Source organism: Trachemys scripta, chromosome 2, assembly GCF_013100865.1.
Source record: "Trachemys scripta elegans isolate TJP31775 chromosome 2, CAS_Tse_1.0, whole genome shotgun sequence".
Lineage (NCBI taxonomy): Eukaryota > Metazoa > Chordata > Testudines > Emydidae > Trachemys > Trachemys scripta.
Genome location: NC_048299.1, coordinates 276,697,217 through 276,717,688, shown reverse-complemented (window position 1 = coordinate 276,717,688; position 20,472 = coordinate 276,697,217). Strand labels below are relative to the sequence as shown.

Genomic DNA, 20,472 nt, shown 5'->3' with positions numbered 1-20,472 from the left:
GCCCAAGTGACTTCAACGGGCTCCTTGTCTGGGGAAGTGTCTGCCCATGGGGAAGTAAACGGCCTGCTCACAAACCCACAGATCCAAGTGCAGGATCAGGTCCCTTATTTGCAGCTCAGAGTCAGAGATTTTCCCATGTATATTTCAGCTGCTCTGTGCCACCCTTGAGCTGCAAACGTCACTCGGCAAAACATCAGCTGCATACCTGGCACCAGGAGTTACAGATTAAAATAAATCAATGGGATAAGAATATTACACTATTAATTATTATCATGGATCAAATCCTTGTCAGTACCAAGCCCCTGCAGTTCCCACTGCCTCCCAGGAATGCTGCATGGGGTCAGCAGATACTCAGGGTTTCTGAGGGTTTGATCTATTATTAAATAATAAAAATTAAATGTAATAAATAAAGCAAAAGCCATATTTCCCCAGATGCTTTCCCCCTTTAATTTCAGGATGCCCTGTTCTCCCACCAAAGAGTATGAGTAACTTCCATCAAGTCAGCTGGGAGGATCTTGTGTTCATTGGGTGGTTCACTCGAGGTCTACTAGTGTGGTTAGATGCTTGGCTGCATGTGTGTGTTCTTCCTGCATGCTGCCCCAGCTCTGTGCACACAGCCGGCACAGCAGACCTCGAGCGAACCGTCCAATGACCACAAGATCCGTTAAGGTACGAAGGTGCCAGGGCAGGTTTATTGTTAGCAAAGCATGGTAATAGCACCTGGTAGACTCTACAAGGATACTAAGACATTTATGCCTGTAAGAATGGATGCAGCTCAGTAAATGGCAGGACTTTCCATTCCCACCTCAGCTGAACAAAGATACTTCCTCTGAGATACATCTTTATACCCTAATACAAACAAGTTAGTATTGCCTTTGACATAGTTAGTCACTGCCCCCTGACGTGGCTAGTTATCACCTTGTACATGTTGGTTTAATTAAAACGTTTTTAATCACATACTGTTATCCTAACCTTATCTTTTAGAAGGGTTCAGTGTGTTCCTGTAATTCCTGGGGAACGTTTTTGTACCATCCTTGATATTGGAGTGTTCTGGTACCACTTAATATTGAAATGTGTTTGCGTAAGTATTTTGTAACTAGAACTTTTTATGTGTGTCTCCAATATTAGCCCTGTTCTTACTACATTCTGTAAGCAGGTCCTGCCTCATACCAGGCCTCTAATACAAGGGCTTATGTCTCAGGCTCTCATCCTACTACAGGAGGCAGTGAGGCCCAGTGAATAGAGCCCTGGACCAGGACACTTGCGTTCTTCTCTCAGCTCTTTCACCAGCTTTCTGGGTGACAGCGCGTGAATTGGGCTCTGTCCCTGTTTTCCTGCCTAAAAAATAGGGATAATGATATTTTGAATTCTACACATCACAGGAGCTAGGTATTATTGTTATTGTTGATTACTAGCATTGTAACCTGGTCAAATTTGCTGTGAGTCCAACGCACTAAGTTGGTGAGACTGGATAACAGAGAACTGGAATCTTTGCCTGCCAGCCAGCTGCCTCCATTCATAACAACAGCAGAGAGCGACTATGTGCAGATGTGTAGATTAAATCTAGGCATGCACTGGGCCAAGCTTGTCCCTACTGTAAGTCCATTGGCTCCAGCGGCCGTTACTGCAGGGATGGGTCTGTTCCATTGCTCTTACCGAGGGACAAGCGGCAGATCCATGCTGCCAGATTTACTGTCATACAAATGTGGAGGGTATACGTTAAACCACCTTGAGGGGCAGCCTCAGCCTGCAGCAGGGGCCAGCTCAGGAAGATTAATACGCATCATTCAGGTGGTCATTATTGTAATAGGATCAAAGTATTTGCAAAGCATCAGAAAGGGCCTTGACAAGTCTGAAAATCATTACATGCAGCGTTACCTCTCAGAGCCCTTAATGAGGCCTTCTGGCCTCACCGTGCCAGTTATATTTCTTCCTATAGCTACCGACTGAGGGTTAAAGTGAATTCCAATAAATACAGGGACCAGGGCAAAGAGGAACTGTCCTTTCAGCACCAAGCATTCATTCTCTCTGTCTCCAGGCTAAGGGCTTTGTCTACTAGGCTTTCTCCCTTCGAAGAGAACTGGGACGTGCCCACGCTGTACATTTTGATGGTCTCGCATTCTATTCCCAGCAATAGGTCAGCTGCAAGACATCTATTTTCCCTGTGGTAGCAAGAGCTGATGGGGCTAGATATTGATCCAGCTGTCAGAACTGGCTCACTGATGCATGTATTCTCTAATCTGCTTTGCCATTCAGCTAAAAAGCCACTTTTAAGCTAATGTAGTCATCAGAATACATGCTCTGGTGTGTTATGGTATGTTGTGTGATGTGTTGTGTTATTTTAGGTGTCAGTTAGTTCATGGATGTATTGGGTTCTGAATCTGTAAAGTCGGACTTGGGTTCTATGAGGATAGAATAGAATAGAATAGAATAGAATAGAATAGAATAGGGATTGTGTTGCTTGTCACTATTCAAATTGCAAATAAGATGTGATGGGCAAAGCTAACAAGGTTTGAATCATAAAATAAAGTTCAAATCATAAAGTTCACAACTTCAGATCATAAAGTAACAATAATAATAACCGAATAATAATAATTAGCACTTACATAGAGCTTTTCATTGCTAGATCTTAAAGCATTTTGAAAGGGTTGCTCAATGTTAGTATTGCCGTATTCTAGACTGGGGAACTGAGACATAGAGCAGGGACACAGGTTGCCTGTGATCACACAGTAAGTTAATGACTGAGAGAAGATTAAATGCCAAGTATCCGCACGTCCACCTCAGATCCCAGAGCACCTTCTCTTGTGTCAGTTTAGCAGATTTTATTTCAGGTTCCTGACCAGAAGTGGGACAAGCAGAAGCAAAAGAAAAATAAGTCATTAAAAAAAAAGCAATGCACATTTTCCAGTCCTTCCAGAAATTCTGCTCGCAGTTTGTGTGGGAAAGTGGGTCAGATCTCTTTTTATCCACACCGCTTGCCCCCTCTGTACATTCACAACCAAACAGACATGACTTTTACAAACATTTCTCTCTCTCCTTGGACTTTAGCCTGGACTTATCTTCCCTATTATGAAAGATGTATTTAATGCCTATAATGAACGAAAAACTTATTTGGTTGGTTCTGTCTTTTCTTTTCACCTTCATAGAATTGTATTCCAGCATAACGTACTGTAGTGCCGTTGTGCGTATGAGTATGTGATATTGCCCCCTAGTGGCTGGTCCACAGAGAAGATAAGGGACCTGCTGTTATAAAGGACCTAAGAGCCCTCTTCTTTAGCTCAAGTGGTAGAGGCTTGTGCTTTTAGAGCTAAAGAACAAGAGGTCTAGTCCACTTGTACATGAGTTTTTACAGCAAACCTGGCCCAATCCTAGGTTGATTTGTGGTTCTGGACTGAAACTGTGAAATTCAGGGATTTACTGGAAAACAAGGTGAAATTCAGCAGTTTCAATTGCATTTACCTGAACCCCAAACTGAAGGTGAGGAAATGCAGGGGGAACTAAGACACACAGAGAAGTGACATGTCTAAGCCTTCACATCCAATCGGTGTCAGGAATCAAACTGAGGGCACTACGGCTTTAGGACCTCGGCTCAAGCTCCTAGATTACACTGCCTTTCCCTGTGGTCGATGTGGTCGTTCCATTCCTAGGATCTAGCTCATTCCAGTGCTGGCTCCTCTGCTGTGTTCAGCTCATCAGAGAGACAAGGCTAAGCTGCGAAGGATCATACATGGACCAGGTCTTCCCCAAAGCGGGAGGGGGTTCGGATCTGAGGGATTGGTTCAGCCCAGAAAGATGAGGTGAACTGTGAAGCCCTGCTCTGGATTGGAGCTACTCTAAAGTCCAGGTTGTCGGACCCGGGGATTTGGTTGCAATGTAACAACTACTGTGTGGCCACTGATGAGACAGGCAGTGACATTTGGCTTGGAAGGAAGGAGGCCCTTGTGCTGCTGCTAGTGGGTGCCGGGGGTCTGGATTTCAGAGCCTTCATGTAAATACACGCAAAGAGCTTTGGTCATTAGCAAACAGAGTCTTGGCTCCGTAAGCCCTAAGATCTCTCAACTGCACTCACACGTGTCCAGCTGAATCTGACCAGACTCCTGGTGCAAGTCAGGGTTCCTGGCGTGAATACAGCTGGCAGAAGTAGGCTCACAACTAAAATGAAACACATGGAAGTTAAATGAGTGCTGACTAGCCCCAGTTCCCCCGAAGCCAATGGCCACAGCATGTGCTCAGCACCTTCCAGAATCGGGGCCCCAGGCTGCCTTAAGTTTGCCTTAGCTATGAATTACATTGGCTATTGAGCGGTTAGAGGTTAAAGCTCATGAGGTCAGGGATGCGGTTTTCTCCCAGTCCCTTTTCTTTGGCTCTGAATGGCTGTGCCTAGCAGCACTTGAGGCTGCGAATCAGCACTCACAACCGACACACAGAGACCATTGACAAGCAGCCTGCCACGGATTACACATTCCCAGCACATACCAGGTAAACCGCACAGGCGACAATGAGCTCCGAGCAAGACGCAGAAGACCCATGCAGTCTGCACCAGAGCTCGCGAACAGTCAGCGCCTTCCGTTCCCCTCGTTGAACCAACTCCCTCGCACGCTTCTGCCCTGGTCGCCCAGGCTGTGAAAGGCAAGTGACAGCTGGGGCTGCCGCCCTGTGCCACAGAACGTAATCAGCTGGCCTGATTCTTCTGAAACATGATGCCACAGGGGAGTGTGTGACAGCTCAACTGATCTCTTGGAGCCGCCAAGGGGCAGGGAGGAAAAGGACACCGCGCCTTAAGAACACACCATATCAAAGGGACAGGCACGTGTACCCACACATAATATATGTCTGGATGCTCACCTGTGCACACATACTGCTATCCAAATACCCACACCGGGACGTATGCATGCACACGGACCCAGGTGCACGTACCCTCCCACCCACATACACTTGAACTCTCCTGCACACGTGGGCCCGTGTAACCCACACACCTCCTGGATGTGGTGTTCTGTCCCAGCTAGTGGCACCAAGACGACTTAGGCCTGGGCTACACTAGCAGGGGCGTTCGAACTAAGATACGCAACTTCAGCTACGCTACTTGCGTAGCTGAAGTCGAAGTATCTTAGTTCGACTTACCTGGCCGTCCTCATGGCGGCGAGTCGACTGCCATGGCTCCCCCGTCGACTCCACTTACTACTCCTGCCGAGGGGAGTATGGGCATTGATTTGGGGATCGATTTATCGCGTCCAGACGAAACGCAATAAATCGATCCCCGATACATTAAACACTACCCGCCGATCCAGCGGGTAGTATAGACATACCCTTAGAGATTAATGAGTCTGCTACAGACTTAGCTAAGGGTCCTATGGCTTTTAGCTCACGCAGTAGAGGCTCATTCATTTAGCTCCAGAAGTCCCAGGTTCGATCCTGCCCGCCGATGTCCAGGGTCTGTCGGCATTACACATACCCACATATGCATGCAAGCATGTGCGCACACACACACCTGCATAACCAGGCACTAACACACCAGCATGCATGCACCACATACCTGAGATCCACAAGTGCGCACACACACACATGCATCCTGGCTTATGCAGCTACCCACAGACATGTACACAGGCCTATGACACACACACACACACACATATCCATCTGCACACAAAGACACAGGCACATGCCAGTGTGCCCTCAGCCACGCCATAGCCGTGCACTGTCATGGCCTTTAATCATTGGAAACCCACCAGCGAACCTGCCCCATTCACAGGAGATGCCCTCCCCCTCCGTCTTCCCCTTAAGAGGAAGGTTTCCAGGCGTCCTCCCATTGAATTATGGGAGCTAATTTATTCCTTCCGGCAGCCAGCGACTGAACCCCTCCCAGATGACCCTTGCGGCTCTGTGCAGCAAAAGGGGTGACGTGACCTGTAAGCCTGGCAACCCTTAACGAGCCCCATATATCTGGCGCAAATGGAGACCCAAGGCCTAAACGCTGGATGCTTCCCAAGTGCCTCATAAAAATAGCCCTCCCCCCCCTGGCCCCACTGAAGAGCGAGGCCGAGGGGTGGAGACGCACTCAGCTTCTTGCTGAGACAAAGGCGGCACTGGAGAGAGAAGCTGGGCTCCTTTCCCCCGGTCGCCTGCCTTTGCGTTGTGAGTCCAGCCACCGGGGCCCCGCTCACACCGAACGGAGGGTCTGGCATGGGGCTGTTGAACGGAACGAGCCAGCCAGCTGGCCGCTGTCTTGCTAATCAGCCAAGAATCAGCAGGGCTGGCGTGGCCTGCACAGCCCAGGAAGGGGCTGAGAGGGGTCAAGCCGGAATGGGGAAGAGAAGAGGAAATTGCCTTCACTCAGTGACTGGGAGGGAAGGACGGGGAAACAAGAGTGTTTGATTCAGACCCTTTGAAACCTTCCCCATCTCCGCTTTCCCCTCTGCCTAGTGCCACATGCCATGGTACATTTGGCAGGCAGCAGATGCCCTGTATTATGCAGCACCCGGTTCTCCTACAGCCTGCCCTAGGAAAGGCGATAGAGAAAACCCAGCTTCCTCTTGTAGGCCATTCCCAGCCCCTGGCTAGTGAGGGTTAGCTAAGCAGGGGCTAGTCACTTGTTTCTGGGCTGGAAGGAGGGCCGAGGACGCCGTCCTCCCCCGTATATGTGAGTGGTGGTTTATACTGTACATCCCAAGTCATGCTAACCAGGCACTGAGGCTCCGCTGACTGGCAGCACCTGCTCTGTGCAGCGTTGGTCTAGCTAGGGTGATCAGATGTCCCAATTTTATGGGGACAGGCCCGATAGTCAGGGCTTTTTCTTATAGAATCATAGAAGATCAGGGTTGGAAGGGACCTCAGGAGGTCATCTAGTCCAAGTCCCTGCTCAAAGCAGGACCAACACCAACTAAATCATCCCAGCCAGGGCTTTGTCAAGCCGGGCCTTAAAAACCTCTAAGATGGAGATTCCACCACCTCCCTAGGGAACCCATTCCAGTGCTGCACCACGGCCTATTCCCCCCTACCCTGATCTTTCACACTTGCTATCAGGCCAGCCTACGTATAGCTGTGTTGGGCCCATGATATGAGAGAGACAAGGTGGATGAGGCCAGATCTTTTACTGGACCAACTTCTGTTGGTGAGACACGCTTTTGACGAGCTACACAGAGCTGGAGAAGAGCTCTGGGTAAGCTCGAAAGCGTGTCTCTCTCACCAACAGAAGTTGGTCCAGTAAAAGATCTGACCTCACCCACTTGGTCTCTCTCTGGCAGCATCTGTGTCATTCAGCTAACAAGCTCCTGCCAAGTGCAAGGATGGTCTTGCGCTAAAGGCACAGCAGTGGAACCTCAGAAATCTGGGTTCAAATTCTTGTTGAGTCACCAACCTGTTGTGCAGCCTTAAGCTAATGATTTGGCTCCTCCTAGGTCTTTGGGTGCCCAATTTCCACTGAAATCAATAGGAATTAGGTGCCAATAAATACCTTTGAGGAATCAGGCCCTACCTTCTCTGTCCCTTAGTTCCTCACCTGTTGTGAGGGTCAACTCATTAAGGTTGTGGAAGGGGCTAGGCAGAGGTTCTCTCATGCTCCCCCTTGCCTGAGTTCTGCTTTGACCAGATCACCTCTCGCCTCCCATAGCACCATGAAATCAGGTCTACCTGCTGCTCCCAAAACAAGCCATCCGCTGAGCTGACTGGGAGAGCAGCAGCTGTCCTCCAGCATGCCCAATTCCTCTGCAGAAGGCTTAGGGCTGGACTGCAGCCACTGCCAGGGTAATTCAGGAGAGGAATCATGTCTGTTCCCCGTTGCTCTGGGCTGTAGGGATTTCTTGCTGGCAGTGAATAGCTCCACTCTCCATGCCGGCTCATAGATGCTGGCTGACGTGCCACAGGAGGTGAAGCAGAACCTCTGCTCATCCTCACCCACTCCCCATTCACCAATAATGGCGGGGAGAGGGGGAGCAGGCTGAGCTGCGAGCCGGTCTTTACAAAAAAACCATCTACTGCACGTGCTTAGACAGCTGCGTAAGCATCTATCTGTAAGGGCGGGGAAAGCTGCAAGATCATGGGGGACTTCAATCTGAGTGACAGGTGCTGGAGGGCTCATGCTGCCAGTACTAAAACATCCTCGGAATTTCTAAATATTATAGATGACAATTTCCTACCTCAAAAAGGGGTTGCCTCCAACACAGGGGAATTCTACACGAGAGCTTCCCTTGTCAGATAAAGAGGAACTGATCACCCGAACTAAAAATGAATGGTACAAGTGGATCATGATCAATAATGTGCAAACAGAATAACATTCAAAAGAGTAATTGATATACTTGGTACTTTAAAAGGGTCAGTTTACAAAGCTAAAAACCCTACTCTGAGCCAGATCAACTGGGAGGAAGAATTTAAACATAAAAATGTGAATGAAAATGGGGAATTATTCAAGAATATTTTACTAGATGCCTCAAAAGCCACAATCCCACAGTCAAGAAAGAAGGCCCTAATGGTTAAAAAATTAATCTGTTTTAGAATGGAAGTGAAGGCAGCTACGGAAAATAGAAACTCAAGATATAACAAATAGAAGACAGGGGAAGTCTATAGTAATGACTATAAATCAGAAGGTAAGTATTGTAGAAAATTGATAAGGGAAGCAAATGGAGACAAGGAGACCTATATGGCCAGCAGAGTTAAGGACAATCAGGAGTTTTTAAAAGTATATTAGGAACAAAGAGAATCGTAACAATGATACAGGTCCATTACTAGATGGAAATGGTAGAATTATCAATAATAATGCAAAAAAGGTAATTTGCATTAAGGAGTTTTAAAAGAGCTCTGAGGAGCAACCAGGACTGTTAATGTTGATTTTCAATATGTCTTGGGACACCGTTGAAGTTCCAGAAGACTGGAGGAAAGCTAATGTGCCAATATTTTAAAAGGGGAAATGGGATGACCTGGAAAATTTGGGGCCTGTCTGTCTGATATCAAATCAAGGCAAGATAATGGAGTGGCCGATATAGGACTTGATTAATAAGAATTAGAGGGTAATACAATTAACATGGTGTGGTGGGGTAAAGCCCCAGTCGTACGTGAGAAACGGTTACAGGCCCAGTTAGTCATATTCACTTCACCTGGTGGTAATTAGGTAGTTATTTGTCAGCCAGAGAGGGCAGGACAAAAAGGCTCAGGTGATAACATGACACCTGGGCCTTATAAACAAGCTGAGAGGGGTCACTCAGGGAGAGAAACCACAGGGAGGAGACAGGAAGGCTGGCTCCTGTGAAGGAGTGGAACCCTGGGTATGTCTACACTGCAGTTAGACACCGGTGGCTGGCCCGTGGCAGCTGACTTGGGCTAAGGGGCTCAGGATAAGTGGCTGTTTAATTGTGGTGTAGACATTCAGGCTTGGGCTGCAGCCCACGCTCTGGGACCCTCCCTCCCCACAGGGTCCTAGAGCCTGGGCTCCAGCCCAAGCCTGAACAACTACACTATGGGCCATCTGTGGGTTTTTAATTGCATTGTAGACACACTCACTGTGGCCAAAAGGGTCATGCGATCATTGGATACACAAACCGGGGAATCTCCAGTAGGAGCAGAGAGGTTATTTTACCTCTGTATCTGGTGCCGGTGCAATCACTGCTGGAATATTGTATCCAGTTCTGGTGCCCGCAATTCAAGAAGGATGTTGATAAATTGCAGAGGGTTCAGAGAGGAGCCACAAGAAGGATTAAAGACCTAGAAATCATGCCTTAGAGTGACAGATTTAAGCAGTTAAGGGGTGACTTGATCATAGTCTATAAGTACCTACATGGGGAACAATGTATGATAATGGGCTCTTCCGTCTAGCAGAGGAAGGTATGACAAGATCCAGTGGCTGGAAGTTGAAGCTAGGCAAATTCAGACTGGAAACTGGATGTACATTTTTAACAGTGAGGGTAAATAACCACTGGAACAATTTACCTAGGGTGGTGGTGGACTGACGATTTTTAAACCAAGATTGACTGTTTTTCTATAAAGATCTGCACTAGTCTGAGCAGGAATTATTTGCAGGCAGTTCTCTGGCTTGTGTTAGACAGGAGGTCAAACTAGACAATCACACTGGTCCCTTCTGGCCTTGGAATCTATGAATCTTAGCATATAATTTCAAAGGTCCTAGCCTGATCGACTGCAAAGCAGAGGGAGGTGTCAAAGCTGTTGGCTGACACACCATGGACTGAACCAGCGACCTCCAGAGCTAAAACCAGGAGCTGCTAAAGCTCTGTAGCTGACATCCGTACCAACCCCATACCCTCTGTGCATTGGCACGGGGAGGGGATGTATAACACACCTCACCAGTGAATGCCAAAGGCATGCCCCTCAATGAGAGCTATTTCCCCCTTCCACCTTCAGCCAATCGGGGCACAGCTGTTCAGAAAAGGCTGCAACTATTCCCTGGTTTTGGTGCTTTTTTGTTTGGGGTTTGTTTGTTTTTTGGGAAGGAGAAAATTGTTGCTATTGCTGCTTTCTCCCCACTGTCCTCCAACTCAAAAATGGCTGAACGGCCTTAAACGTCAAACACAAAAACCCACCGTCCGAAGTTCAGCCCCAACGGTGCAAGTTTTCGAAAGCTACGACGGGGTGTGAGAATGGAAACAATTGTATAACCAGAGCCGGCACAACCCATTAGGCGACCTAGGTGGTCACCTAGGGCGCTACAATTTGGGGGGGTTAAATCCGAGCCCATCGTTACACAGAAGGGAGTTCTGGGGACGGGGATTGATGCTGAAGACAAGGATTGCTCCAGCAGATGACATACATAACACAGGCAGTTATGCATTCAGACGGCTTCAAAATATGTACGATTTTCCTTTGGAGACTCCTCAGCCTGTACTTGATAGGCTGAAGGGGCTGTTTTGCAACCACGTGCTAATTTCTGAGATCCCAGCAGAACCCTGCCAATGCCTTTCATGGCTGACCTGTTGTGCTGTGCCCCTTGCTGCTCCGCTCCCAGCCTCCCCTCTGCCAGTGCATCCCAAGCCTCACCTGCTGCATCCCCTGCCGTTCCCAACATGGGGCTCCACTCATTTCTACCAATGTACCCTGCCCCAGAGCTACACTACTTCTGACTATTACACCACACAGGTCTTTCCAGGGCACCTCAATTCTATTTTGTAACACCCGCTCCTATTCCAGCCCTGTGCTCCCACCCTCTGAAAGGATTGGGAACACAAGGCTGCACTTCAGCTAAGTTACTATTTGAAAAGAACACGTATCCAAGACCTCAGTGAGGGGCTCTGAACTCTAGCTCAGAAGATACACATTTCCGAACCAGAACAGACCGATGGTCCATGTCCTCTGGCAGCTGCATAAAACACCTAGCACAATACTGACCCACGGGCTGGATTTGTTCCTGAGCCCAGGTTCTGGAGGACACAGGCTTGACGTTTTTATTCTAGCTAGCCAAGCCGCAGAGCAGCCCTTGTTCCTATAAATGCCTACCCTTAGCCCACTAGAGGGACCTTGGTAAAAGGCAAGATCCGCATTCCAAAAGTTATATAGGTTAAAGGCTTTAAGTACTGGAACAGAGGATCTTCCCCCAGGAAAGATTATAGCGTCCTTGAACTAAAACCATGCACTCCTAGAGCACCTTACCTTCAAAGCACTTTACAAACATTTTTTTTAAGCTTGCCAGCTCCCCTGTACAGTCGTTATTATCTTACCACTCACTGGCTGGGAAAACAGAGGCACTGAGAAGTCAGGGCTTCATTCTGCCACCCTTTCTTACACAGAGCAGTGTTTTACTCCTTGAGTAGTCGGCCTACCAGTGTAAGGGGGGAAGAATAGGTCCCTAGGTGACTTGTCCAGGATCAAAGAATCATTCTGCCGCACAGCCAGGTGTCGTACCCAGGAGTCCTGGTGCCTGGTCCCCAGCGGTACCGTGAAACAACACTGCCAGCCCACTGATCCTTTGGCCATGGGAATGTAAGCACCAGGGGTTTCCTTCTCGCTGCCGTTGTGCAGCTGTGGAGGTGAAGGCACTAAAAAGGAGGAGCAAAGGGAGGTGGAAAGTAAATTCCCTGAATGCAGAAGCCAATGAACAGAATCCATGATGACTCCATACCTGCCTGCATTCCCGTCTCGGAAAGCAAGAGAGAGAGAAGAACCTGCCTCAATTTTAACTTGAACAGTGCTGCTAAGCAGCTGATGATTACCTCAGATGAATGCCCCTGGAATAAAGCCAGCCAAGCCCAAATCATTCCGCAACTTCAGCTTTCAATTTACCCAGCTGTTGCCAAGCTCATTAATCATACTCGCTGCACCCAACACAACAAAAATTAGCGTGCGATCTTCTCTCCTCTCATGCTTCAAGTGAAGGATTGGGGCCCCAGTGGGAGCAGGGGTGGGGGGAAGTGGGGAGGACGGTGACTAGTGGGCCTAGCAGACAGTCACCCAAACGGGCTAGGATTAATAAATCAAAAATCCATTATTAATAATACAAGCTTAAATATCTATCTAAATGCAAATGAACAAACCCTGGAATTTTTTTTTTTTTATATTATTTAAAGTGTCCTGCCTAACAACTCCATCTTGGGGAAGCAGATACACAGATGACAATTGTCTGCTCTAATTGCAATTTTACGGTTCAACCCTTCATGGCCCATGGATTTTAAGTGGCCTTTAAAGGGCCACTGCCTGGCTTTGGCTGTGGTTTAAAGCTCAGACGGCTGCTGCCTTAGGCAAGGACTCGAGCATGGAGATTGTTTTGATTTTTCAGGTGAGCTGCAGCGGTACCTGTTAAGTCACCAAGTCGGCAGGTATCAACCCGAAAGACCGTTGGCTGCCGGCTTGCTTGGAATAAAGAGGAGAATAAAGTGAGCTGGATTTCTTTGAACATTGGGCAATGATGTAAGACTAGCGTCTGCCAGAAAGAGATGGTTGTCTATCTACCTATCCATCCCCAAAGAATTCCTCAAGCTTGCTACATATCTATCCGCATACAACCCCTCAATCTATGAACCTACTTACCTAGCCCTCTACATGTCCTCTTTATCTATCTATGAAAGACCAGGTGGGTGAGGTAATGTCTTTTATTGGGCCAACTTCTGTTGGTGAAAGAGGCAAGCTTTCAAGCGCCACGGTGCTCTTCTTCAGGTCTGAGGAAGGTACTCAAAGCGTCGCCGCTAAATACTGCAATACTGCAAATATCTATCAATTATTTTCGGTGTCTGTCCTTCTCCCTATATTATTGGCCTGATTTTGAGCACCAACAGCTCCCATTGATTCCAGCTGCAATGCCGGGTGTTCAGCACCCCTCAGAATCAGGCCTCCCCTCTTTCTCTCTCTCTTTCGCTCTGCATTGTTACGTGCCCATGACTAGAGCGTCTAGGGTAGGTGAAAGGAGGCTGGAGATCAGTGATATGTGAATGTTTTAACTCCCCTGCCCATGAGCAGTCCCTAGGCTACTGTTCTAGGGGGGCTCATCTAGGGTGACCAGATGTTAAGCGGAAAATATCAAGACCACCGCGGGAGCGGGGGTGGGGGGGTGAGGGGGCATTTTTTTTTACACTCACCCATCCGGGAGTTCGACGGCAATTTGGCGGAGAGCCCTTCAGTCGTGGACGGTCTTTGGCGGTATTTCGGCAGGAGTTAATAAACCTTGCCACCAAAGACAGAAGCACTCACCGCCGAAATACTGCCGAAGACCATCCGCGACTGAAGGACTCTCCGTCGAATTGCCGCCGAAGACCAGGAAACAAAATATCGGGACAAATGGCGTCCCGACCGTACTCTGATCGGGACGCGGGACAAACGCCTCAAAATCGGGACAGTCCCGATTTTATCGGGACGTCTGGTCACCCTAGGCTCATCTCCTGCCGATTTTGCCCTGAAGCCAGGGGAAGTCCTGTGCACGTGACGGGAAGCAGAAGTGGACCCAGAGCGTTTACATTTGTCAGGAGCATACCTTTCTTCCCCAGCAAAACACCTCCCAGGGAATCGTTCTCTGCCTTTTCTTTCTTGGCAAATTAAGCACCTGACCCAAAGTCCACTGAAGTCAAGAGGAGTCTTTCCAACGCCTTCCATGGGCTCTCATAGAATCGTAGAATGTCAGGGTTGGAAGGGACCTCAGGAGGTCATCTAGTCCCACCCCCTGCTCAAAGCAGGACCAATCGATCAGACCCACTAGCCCCCTGCTGGAGTACTGGTGTAAGAGGATGTGGATAGACCCCATGAAATCTCTTCTAACAACAGGGCTGTCAGGGGCACACAATGAGGAGTCAGTCAAAACCACCCTGTACATAGCTCTAGGGTGTTTTGGGAGGCGCAAGGCGCATGAGTTTATGTTTAGGAGCGAGGATGGTGCCATGCAGCAGTATGCGACCTGCCAATAGCAGAGAAACCCTCACAAGTGCCAAGCGAAATAGGCGTGGAAGCTGGCAGTCTCAGGGAGCGAGGCCCCACAGCCTCCTGGAGTTGTCCACTTTCTTAGCCAACGAAAGACCAGCTGCCCCAATCCTGACGTGTGAGCAAAGCTTGGAAAACGCTGTGCAGCCCCATCCCGAGTCAGCCCCCTCTCCTAAGTGAAGGGCATTTTCTGGGGGCGCGATACCTGGGGGATTGGCCGTCAATCACACCCTTGGGAGCTGAGCGCCTGTATTTTAAGTTCCAGTGTCAGCCAGCAGAGAAATGAGAAGGTTTCAGCCTGTTTACAGGGGTTGGAGAAGCTACTACAGAGAGCTGCGGGGACGGGAGAAGTGGCTCTTACGTGACAGCCCAAAGTTCGAGGGACTTTATATAATGAACAGATCCATATCAAGCTTCGGCTAATGGAAAGGCAAGAGAGTCCTCCAAGTTACTCCCAGCTGATCGAAGACATCCGAGAGGAGGAAGAGAGGCAGGCAGCCGAAGAAGTCTGTCCAGCCTGATCACCCAGGCCAGCCAGCACAGTACCCCTGAAACTCCCCTAGCGTGCTGGTCGTGAGCACTAAAAAGGAATTTACACAAGACAAGAGCCCTTGTGGGTCACACTTATTGTTCACATTCCAATAGCACCTACAGCAGGGATGGCCAATCTGTGGCTCCGGAGCCACATGTGGCTCTTCAGAAGTTAATATGCGGCTCCTTGTATAGGCACCGACTCCGGGGCTGGAGCTACAGGTGCCAACTTTCCAATGTGCCGGGCGGTGCTCACTGCTCAACCCCTGTCTCTGCCACAGGCCCTGCCCCCACTCCACCCCTTCCTGCCCCCTCCCCTGAGCCTGCCGTGCCCTCGCTCCTCCCCCTCCCCCGCAGAGCCTCCTGCACACCACGAAACAGCTGATCGGGAGGTGTGGGGAGGGAGGGGGAGGTGCTAATCGGCGGGGCTGCCGGTGGGTGGGAGGCACTCGGAGTGGGGTGGGGGAGCTGATGGGGGGCTGCTGACGTATTACTGTGGCTCTTTACCAATGTACATTGGTAAATTCTGGCTCCTTTTCAGGCTCAGGTTGGCCACCCCTGACCTAGAGGCCTTAACTGACATCAGGGCCCCCTGGTGCTAGGTGGGGCACAGACATTAACCCATCATCATATATGGGGTCAGGAAGGAATTTTCCATCGGGCAGACTGGCAGTGACCGTGGGTGTTTTTTGCTATCCTCGGCAGCGTGTGGGTGCAGGTCACTTGGCAGGATTATCTGGGTATATTTTACTTAATCATTCTCCTGCCATTCCAGGGGCCTCAGGTGCACCTCGGTCCTTACTATTCTCTGCAGTGGCACATAACAGTCTAGTCTCCTGTGGGCTGTGATACTTTGGTCTGATTTTGGCTGTTGCATTTAGTGTGTGGGTGCAGGGTGGTGTTGGTGGCCTGCAGACTGGGTGATCTAGTGCTCCCCTCTGGCCTTGAACTCTAGGACACATGCTAAGAGACTATCCCGATCCCTCACGAGCTTGCAGTCTGAACAGACAAAGGGGGACAAAAAGGAAGTAGTAGTATTTTTCCCCATTGCACATATGGGAAACTGAGGCACCGACCGATTGAATGACTGGTCCACGGTCACAGAGGGTGTATCTGGCAGAGTTAGGAATCGAACCCAGGTGTCCTGATGCCCAGCCCAGTGCATTTACCACCAAACCCTCCTTATACTTTCAAACTTGCACAGCGCTCCTGTGAGACCCCCCAGTACCATACTATTTCACACAGCGGGGGAGCAACTTGTCCCTGCCTACAGTGAGACTCTGTGTCAGAGGCGGGGTTAGAATTCAGGCTTGCCTGGCTCTGAGCTCTGTGCTCACACCAACGGACCATGACTCTACCACACTGAAAGCAACCACCTTTCCCAAAGTATGCGCCTAACCAAACTCAGACCACTGGCCACCCATCAACAATCAATGACCGACTGCCTGTAAGAGAAGCAGTCACACCGTGTGATTCCTTTAGTCTATGGGGCCTGCTCCGGCTGCAGTCTATGCACCGAAAAGCATCAGTGGCCGCAGCTGCACCAGCGTGAATTTCACCCCCTGCTGCTATTGGGATTTTCTTTTCCTTTAAAACAATTCTTGGGCTTGATCAAAAATACAATCAAAGTGCTAGACTGCACAGTAGATTGATTAACCTTTTTGGTGCTGCTACGTTATCAGAGACCCAGTACACGCTGCCTCTAACATGAACAAGCCCTTAACTTTGGAAGTATTAACTTGAGGTCACACAACTATTGTACTCATTAGCAGAGCCAGGGATAGAATGCAGGAGTCTTTGCTGCAAACAATACCATTGTCAGAAACAGCTGTCCAAACCCTTTGAAGTTCAGAGGTTCAGCTGGAGGTTGGGGTGAAGGGTCAAGCCACAAGGACAGAAGAGGACATGGGTTACTTGGAGAATACTCCTGCTGCAGAAACTTTCCCAGGCGTCATCAAGGGCAGCAAACCCGCCTGAAAACGTTATGCAAACAGCTTCACAGCTCCTTCTGCCAGAGCGCACACAAACATATCTAGCTCTGGCATTTCCTCCAGTGGAGTCTGCAGCTGCAGTCTTCTTGGCGCTTTGAACCAGTTTGGATTTTAAATGCCGTTGGATGAAAACACGCACCAGAGCCTGAGAAACAATCTTCCAGACGGACGGCAACAAATCTGTCTGAGGTTCTGGAATTATAGCACTGATAACAGACCCCCCCCCCACGTCAGCACCTAGAGTGCGCCTTCTTAGCTCCGAGCTAACGGCACGTCCTCTGGTGTGGCGGCGCGTTGAGGACTTCGGAGTGAAAACACCGCTAACGTATTGGCTGACAAGAGACAGGATAGGCAGTAGAACGAGCTGTTCTGGTCTGATCACTTTGCGGGCAGTGATCTGAAGCACCTGGCTGGACCAGGGCGCCAGACCCCCAAAGGCTGTCTGAGATAACCATACCACCTTGAACGCTGCCCCCGTGTCGGCTGCCTTCCGCTGTCCCCGCCCCTTCCAATGTCCAGCTCTGCCCTGGCTCTGTCCCGTTCTATTCCTGGGCCCTGTCACGTGAGCCTCCAGGTTAGTAACGGAACCAACACAATACCTGCCCTGCTGCAGCCCTTTCCAGGATCAGCCGCATGGGGTCGGTCAGGCCTCTGCCATGCCGACAGGTTGTATTGCTAGCCTGCCAGGAGCGTAGTCAACTGAAACGCCACCGCAGCCCTCCCCTCTCGTCACATCAGGGCTACACGGTGCACTTGTCTTGCTCAGCTGAAGGGGAACAAGACTCCGCAGTGCACTTGCTCAGCCTGTAACACCAACAGACCCCGGTCGACGGCAACCAGGATCGAACTCGGGACCTCTAGGGCTAAATGCATGAGCTAAAAGCCCTGTGGCCCTTAGCTAAGACTGTAACAGACTCATTAATCTCTCTAAGTGGTCTCGGTGCCACTAGAGGGGACAGAACACTACCCCCAGAAGGTGTGTGGGTTACACCTGGATCTTAGCCTCAGGCCTGGCGTGGAGAGCAGCTGCAGCTCTCAGGATATGGTTCACACTCTGAGAGCAAGTGGGGAGAGGCCGAGGGGGCGGAGAGAACGAGGGGCCTGGGCTCGGCCCTGTCCCTATTTGCTGGCCATGTGAAGAGGGGCGGAAGTGAAGAGGGGTGAAGTAACCTCACTCCACAGCAAGAGGGGAGCAGGCAGGAACTGTGGCTCTGAAGTAGGGATCTTTCCAGAGCTCCTCCTGGCACATCACAGCTACAGACAGCCCCTGGCTCAGTCTAGCCCCTAGCGAACAGCATATACAATCGCACCTTAGCAAGCACCAGGGGCTACCCACATGTATTTGAGCAACCTTTGGTATTAGCCCTGCGGCTCCCGGTTGCCCTGAGGTACACTGGGGTGATTTCACAGACATGCCTGAAGGCATCACTGCGTTCATCGGATTGAGCCTGTGTATTCATTTGTGCTAATCATTGTCCAACAACAAGTGTATCCGCCGGCTACAAAGGTGCCTAAGTATAAGTGACTTAATGGAGCCAAAGGGGGAAGATCAGAACTGTTTTCAAGATGATGATAATGATAATAATAATAATAATAATAAATACAGAGCTTTGTGCATTTGAACCCAAGGAGTGAAACTGACTATAAACAGAAAATGAAACCAACTGACCCCCAGACTGAGACACAAAAATAAACCAGAGAGATGGCAAAAAGAGCCGGTAAGTGAGATATTTCTGATCCTTTTGGGGTTTATTCACAATCTAAGACATTTTTTCACCAGCTACTTCTTATGATAAAGCTGCTCTGACTGACATCTCCTCTCCCAAACTGTCAGTCCCGATTCCCTGTGGCAACTATCAGGTTTTTCACTTAGCTGATCAACAGCACATCAGGAGACCTCAAGAGAGACCCGGACAGGGCTCCAGATAACAGGATTCCTCATAGGAATCATCCCACCACACCAGACCAATGCACCACCTACTTCCATATATTGAGCCTTATTTTCAAAAGTGGCCTCTAATTTTGGACCTTTCCGGTGCCCAACTTGCACTGACTTTTTGGCTCAACACCTCTGAAAATCCAGGCTCAACATTCTTCATCCTGAGCACCCCAAAAATAGAGGCACCCAAAATCCGAAGCCGCTTTTGCAAAATTATGGCCAGTCCCCAAAGCTCCCATGGTAAATGCAACTGCCTCTCTGGTAGCGGGAAGCTCTTCTCATCACTGCTTGGATATTTCACACCGTGGTGGCAGACACAGATCGATGGAGAGACTGGAAGCATTCTGCAGAACATCAGTGTGTCAGAACCTGGGTCGCACCCTGGAAACAAGTGATCTGCAGCCTTCAAATATACAACTTATCTCAACGGTGTTTCTGACAAAGAAGGCAACGGCCTAGCGGCAGGTCCTTATTTGGATCCCGCTTGCAAGGATGTGAATGGAAATTGCTGAGGGAAGTGGGAGAAAGATCTCGCCTTCCCTTGCCAAGGAAGCTGACAGACAAAGCCAGACGCAGGAAAGAGATGAATGGTGAGAGTGAGGGGCCCGAGACAGTGACACCTCATCAGCTGCCTCCCAAAACAGACCCACCCTGCCAAGTCCCAAAGCTAATGTGCTCCAGAGGTGAGGAGAGCAAATCAAAACCAGCTGGACTTACACATCGGCTTCGTCCCACAGGATGCAGGTCTGGTTGGTGGTTCCCTGGCAGGAGAGGAAGAAGAAAGGGGTGGGAAGGAAAAGAAAAGGAGATTACGGCTGTGCTGCCAACAGGGCATCTACAGAATTGACACGGGCACGGCATTGAACATGGCATTAACACACAGCGGTGTTTCAAACATGCCGCCATAGACCTCTGCCTTCTTCATGGCCATCTTCCGCTGTGGCTCAAGGGCCAGGGGAGAAGTGGAATGTACCACGCCCTAGTGATCACACTCACATTCATCAGAGCATCAAGCAGGGAGCTTGGCTCATTGTCTGATAGATCTCCCCCTCCGTCTCCCCACTCAGAACCCCATCCGACCCTCCTTTGTTGGAGCTGCAGGGTTGCCTGTTCTCGCTGGGCTCAGTCCTACTCCCATGGGCTGCAATGGAAGCAGGACCGTGTGTCTGTGGTATGAGTTGATCCTGGGGGAGAACCTGTGGCGAGATGCCACATGCCCTCGATGCCCGCTGACAACAATGGGAGATTTACCATTGGCTGCATCAGGGCTCGAGCCAGGCCAATGCTGAGTGCTTTCGAAACTCCTCCCCATGCGGGGGCTGGAAGAGGACATCCAGACTGGGAGACTGGAGGCACAGATTGGCTCTTAGACATGTAAATACTCTTCCTATGCATCCAAGGACTGACTCAGATATCCTGAGCTGGCAATGGACCTGCTTTTAAGGTGCCAATGACAACAGCGATCCACACTTCTCTAGCATTGCCTGAGAACTGCAAAGCACTTTGCAAACATTCATGAACAAAGCCTCTGCCCTCCGACGGTCAGTATCATTAGCCTCATCTTATGAGCAGGGAAACCGCAGCCCAGAGAGGCTGTGACTTGCCATGTCCCCTGGTGAATCGGAATCAAATCCTGGGACGAGACGCCCTGTCTCCCGAGTCCCTGTTACATCG

General features: G+C 49.7%; 1 protein-coding gene across 1 annotated transcript in view; it reads right to left on the bottom strand.

Annotated features, from left to right (window-relative positions):
* The window catches only part of ADGRB1 (adhesion G protein-coupled receptor B1), a gene marked incomplete in the record, with an annotated part of 371,095 nt that overhangs the window by 121,487 nt on the left and 229,136 nt on the right, over window positions 1–20,472 (bottom strand). Inside the window, 1 exon segment of the mRNA XM_034763711.1 lies at window positions 19,516–19,559. Coding sequence (XP_034619602.1) covers window positions 19,516–19,559 — 44 coding nt within the window.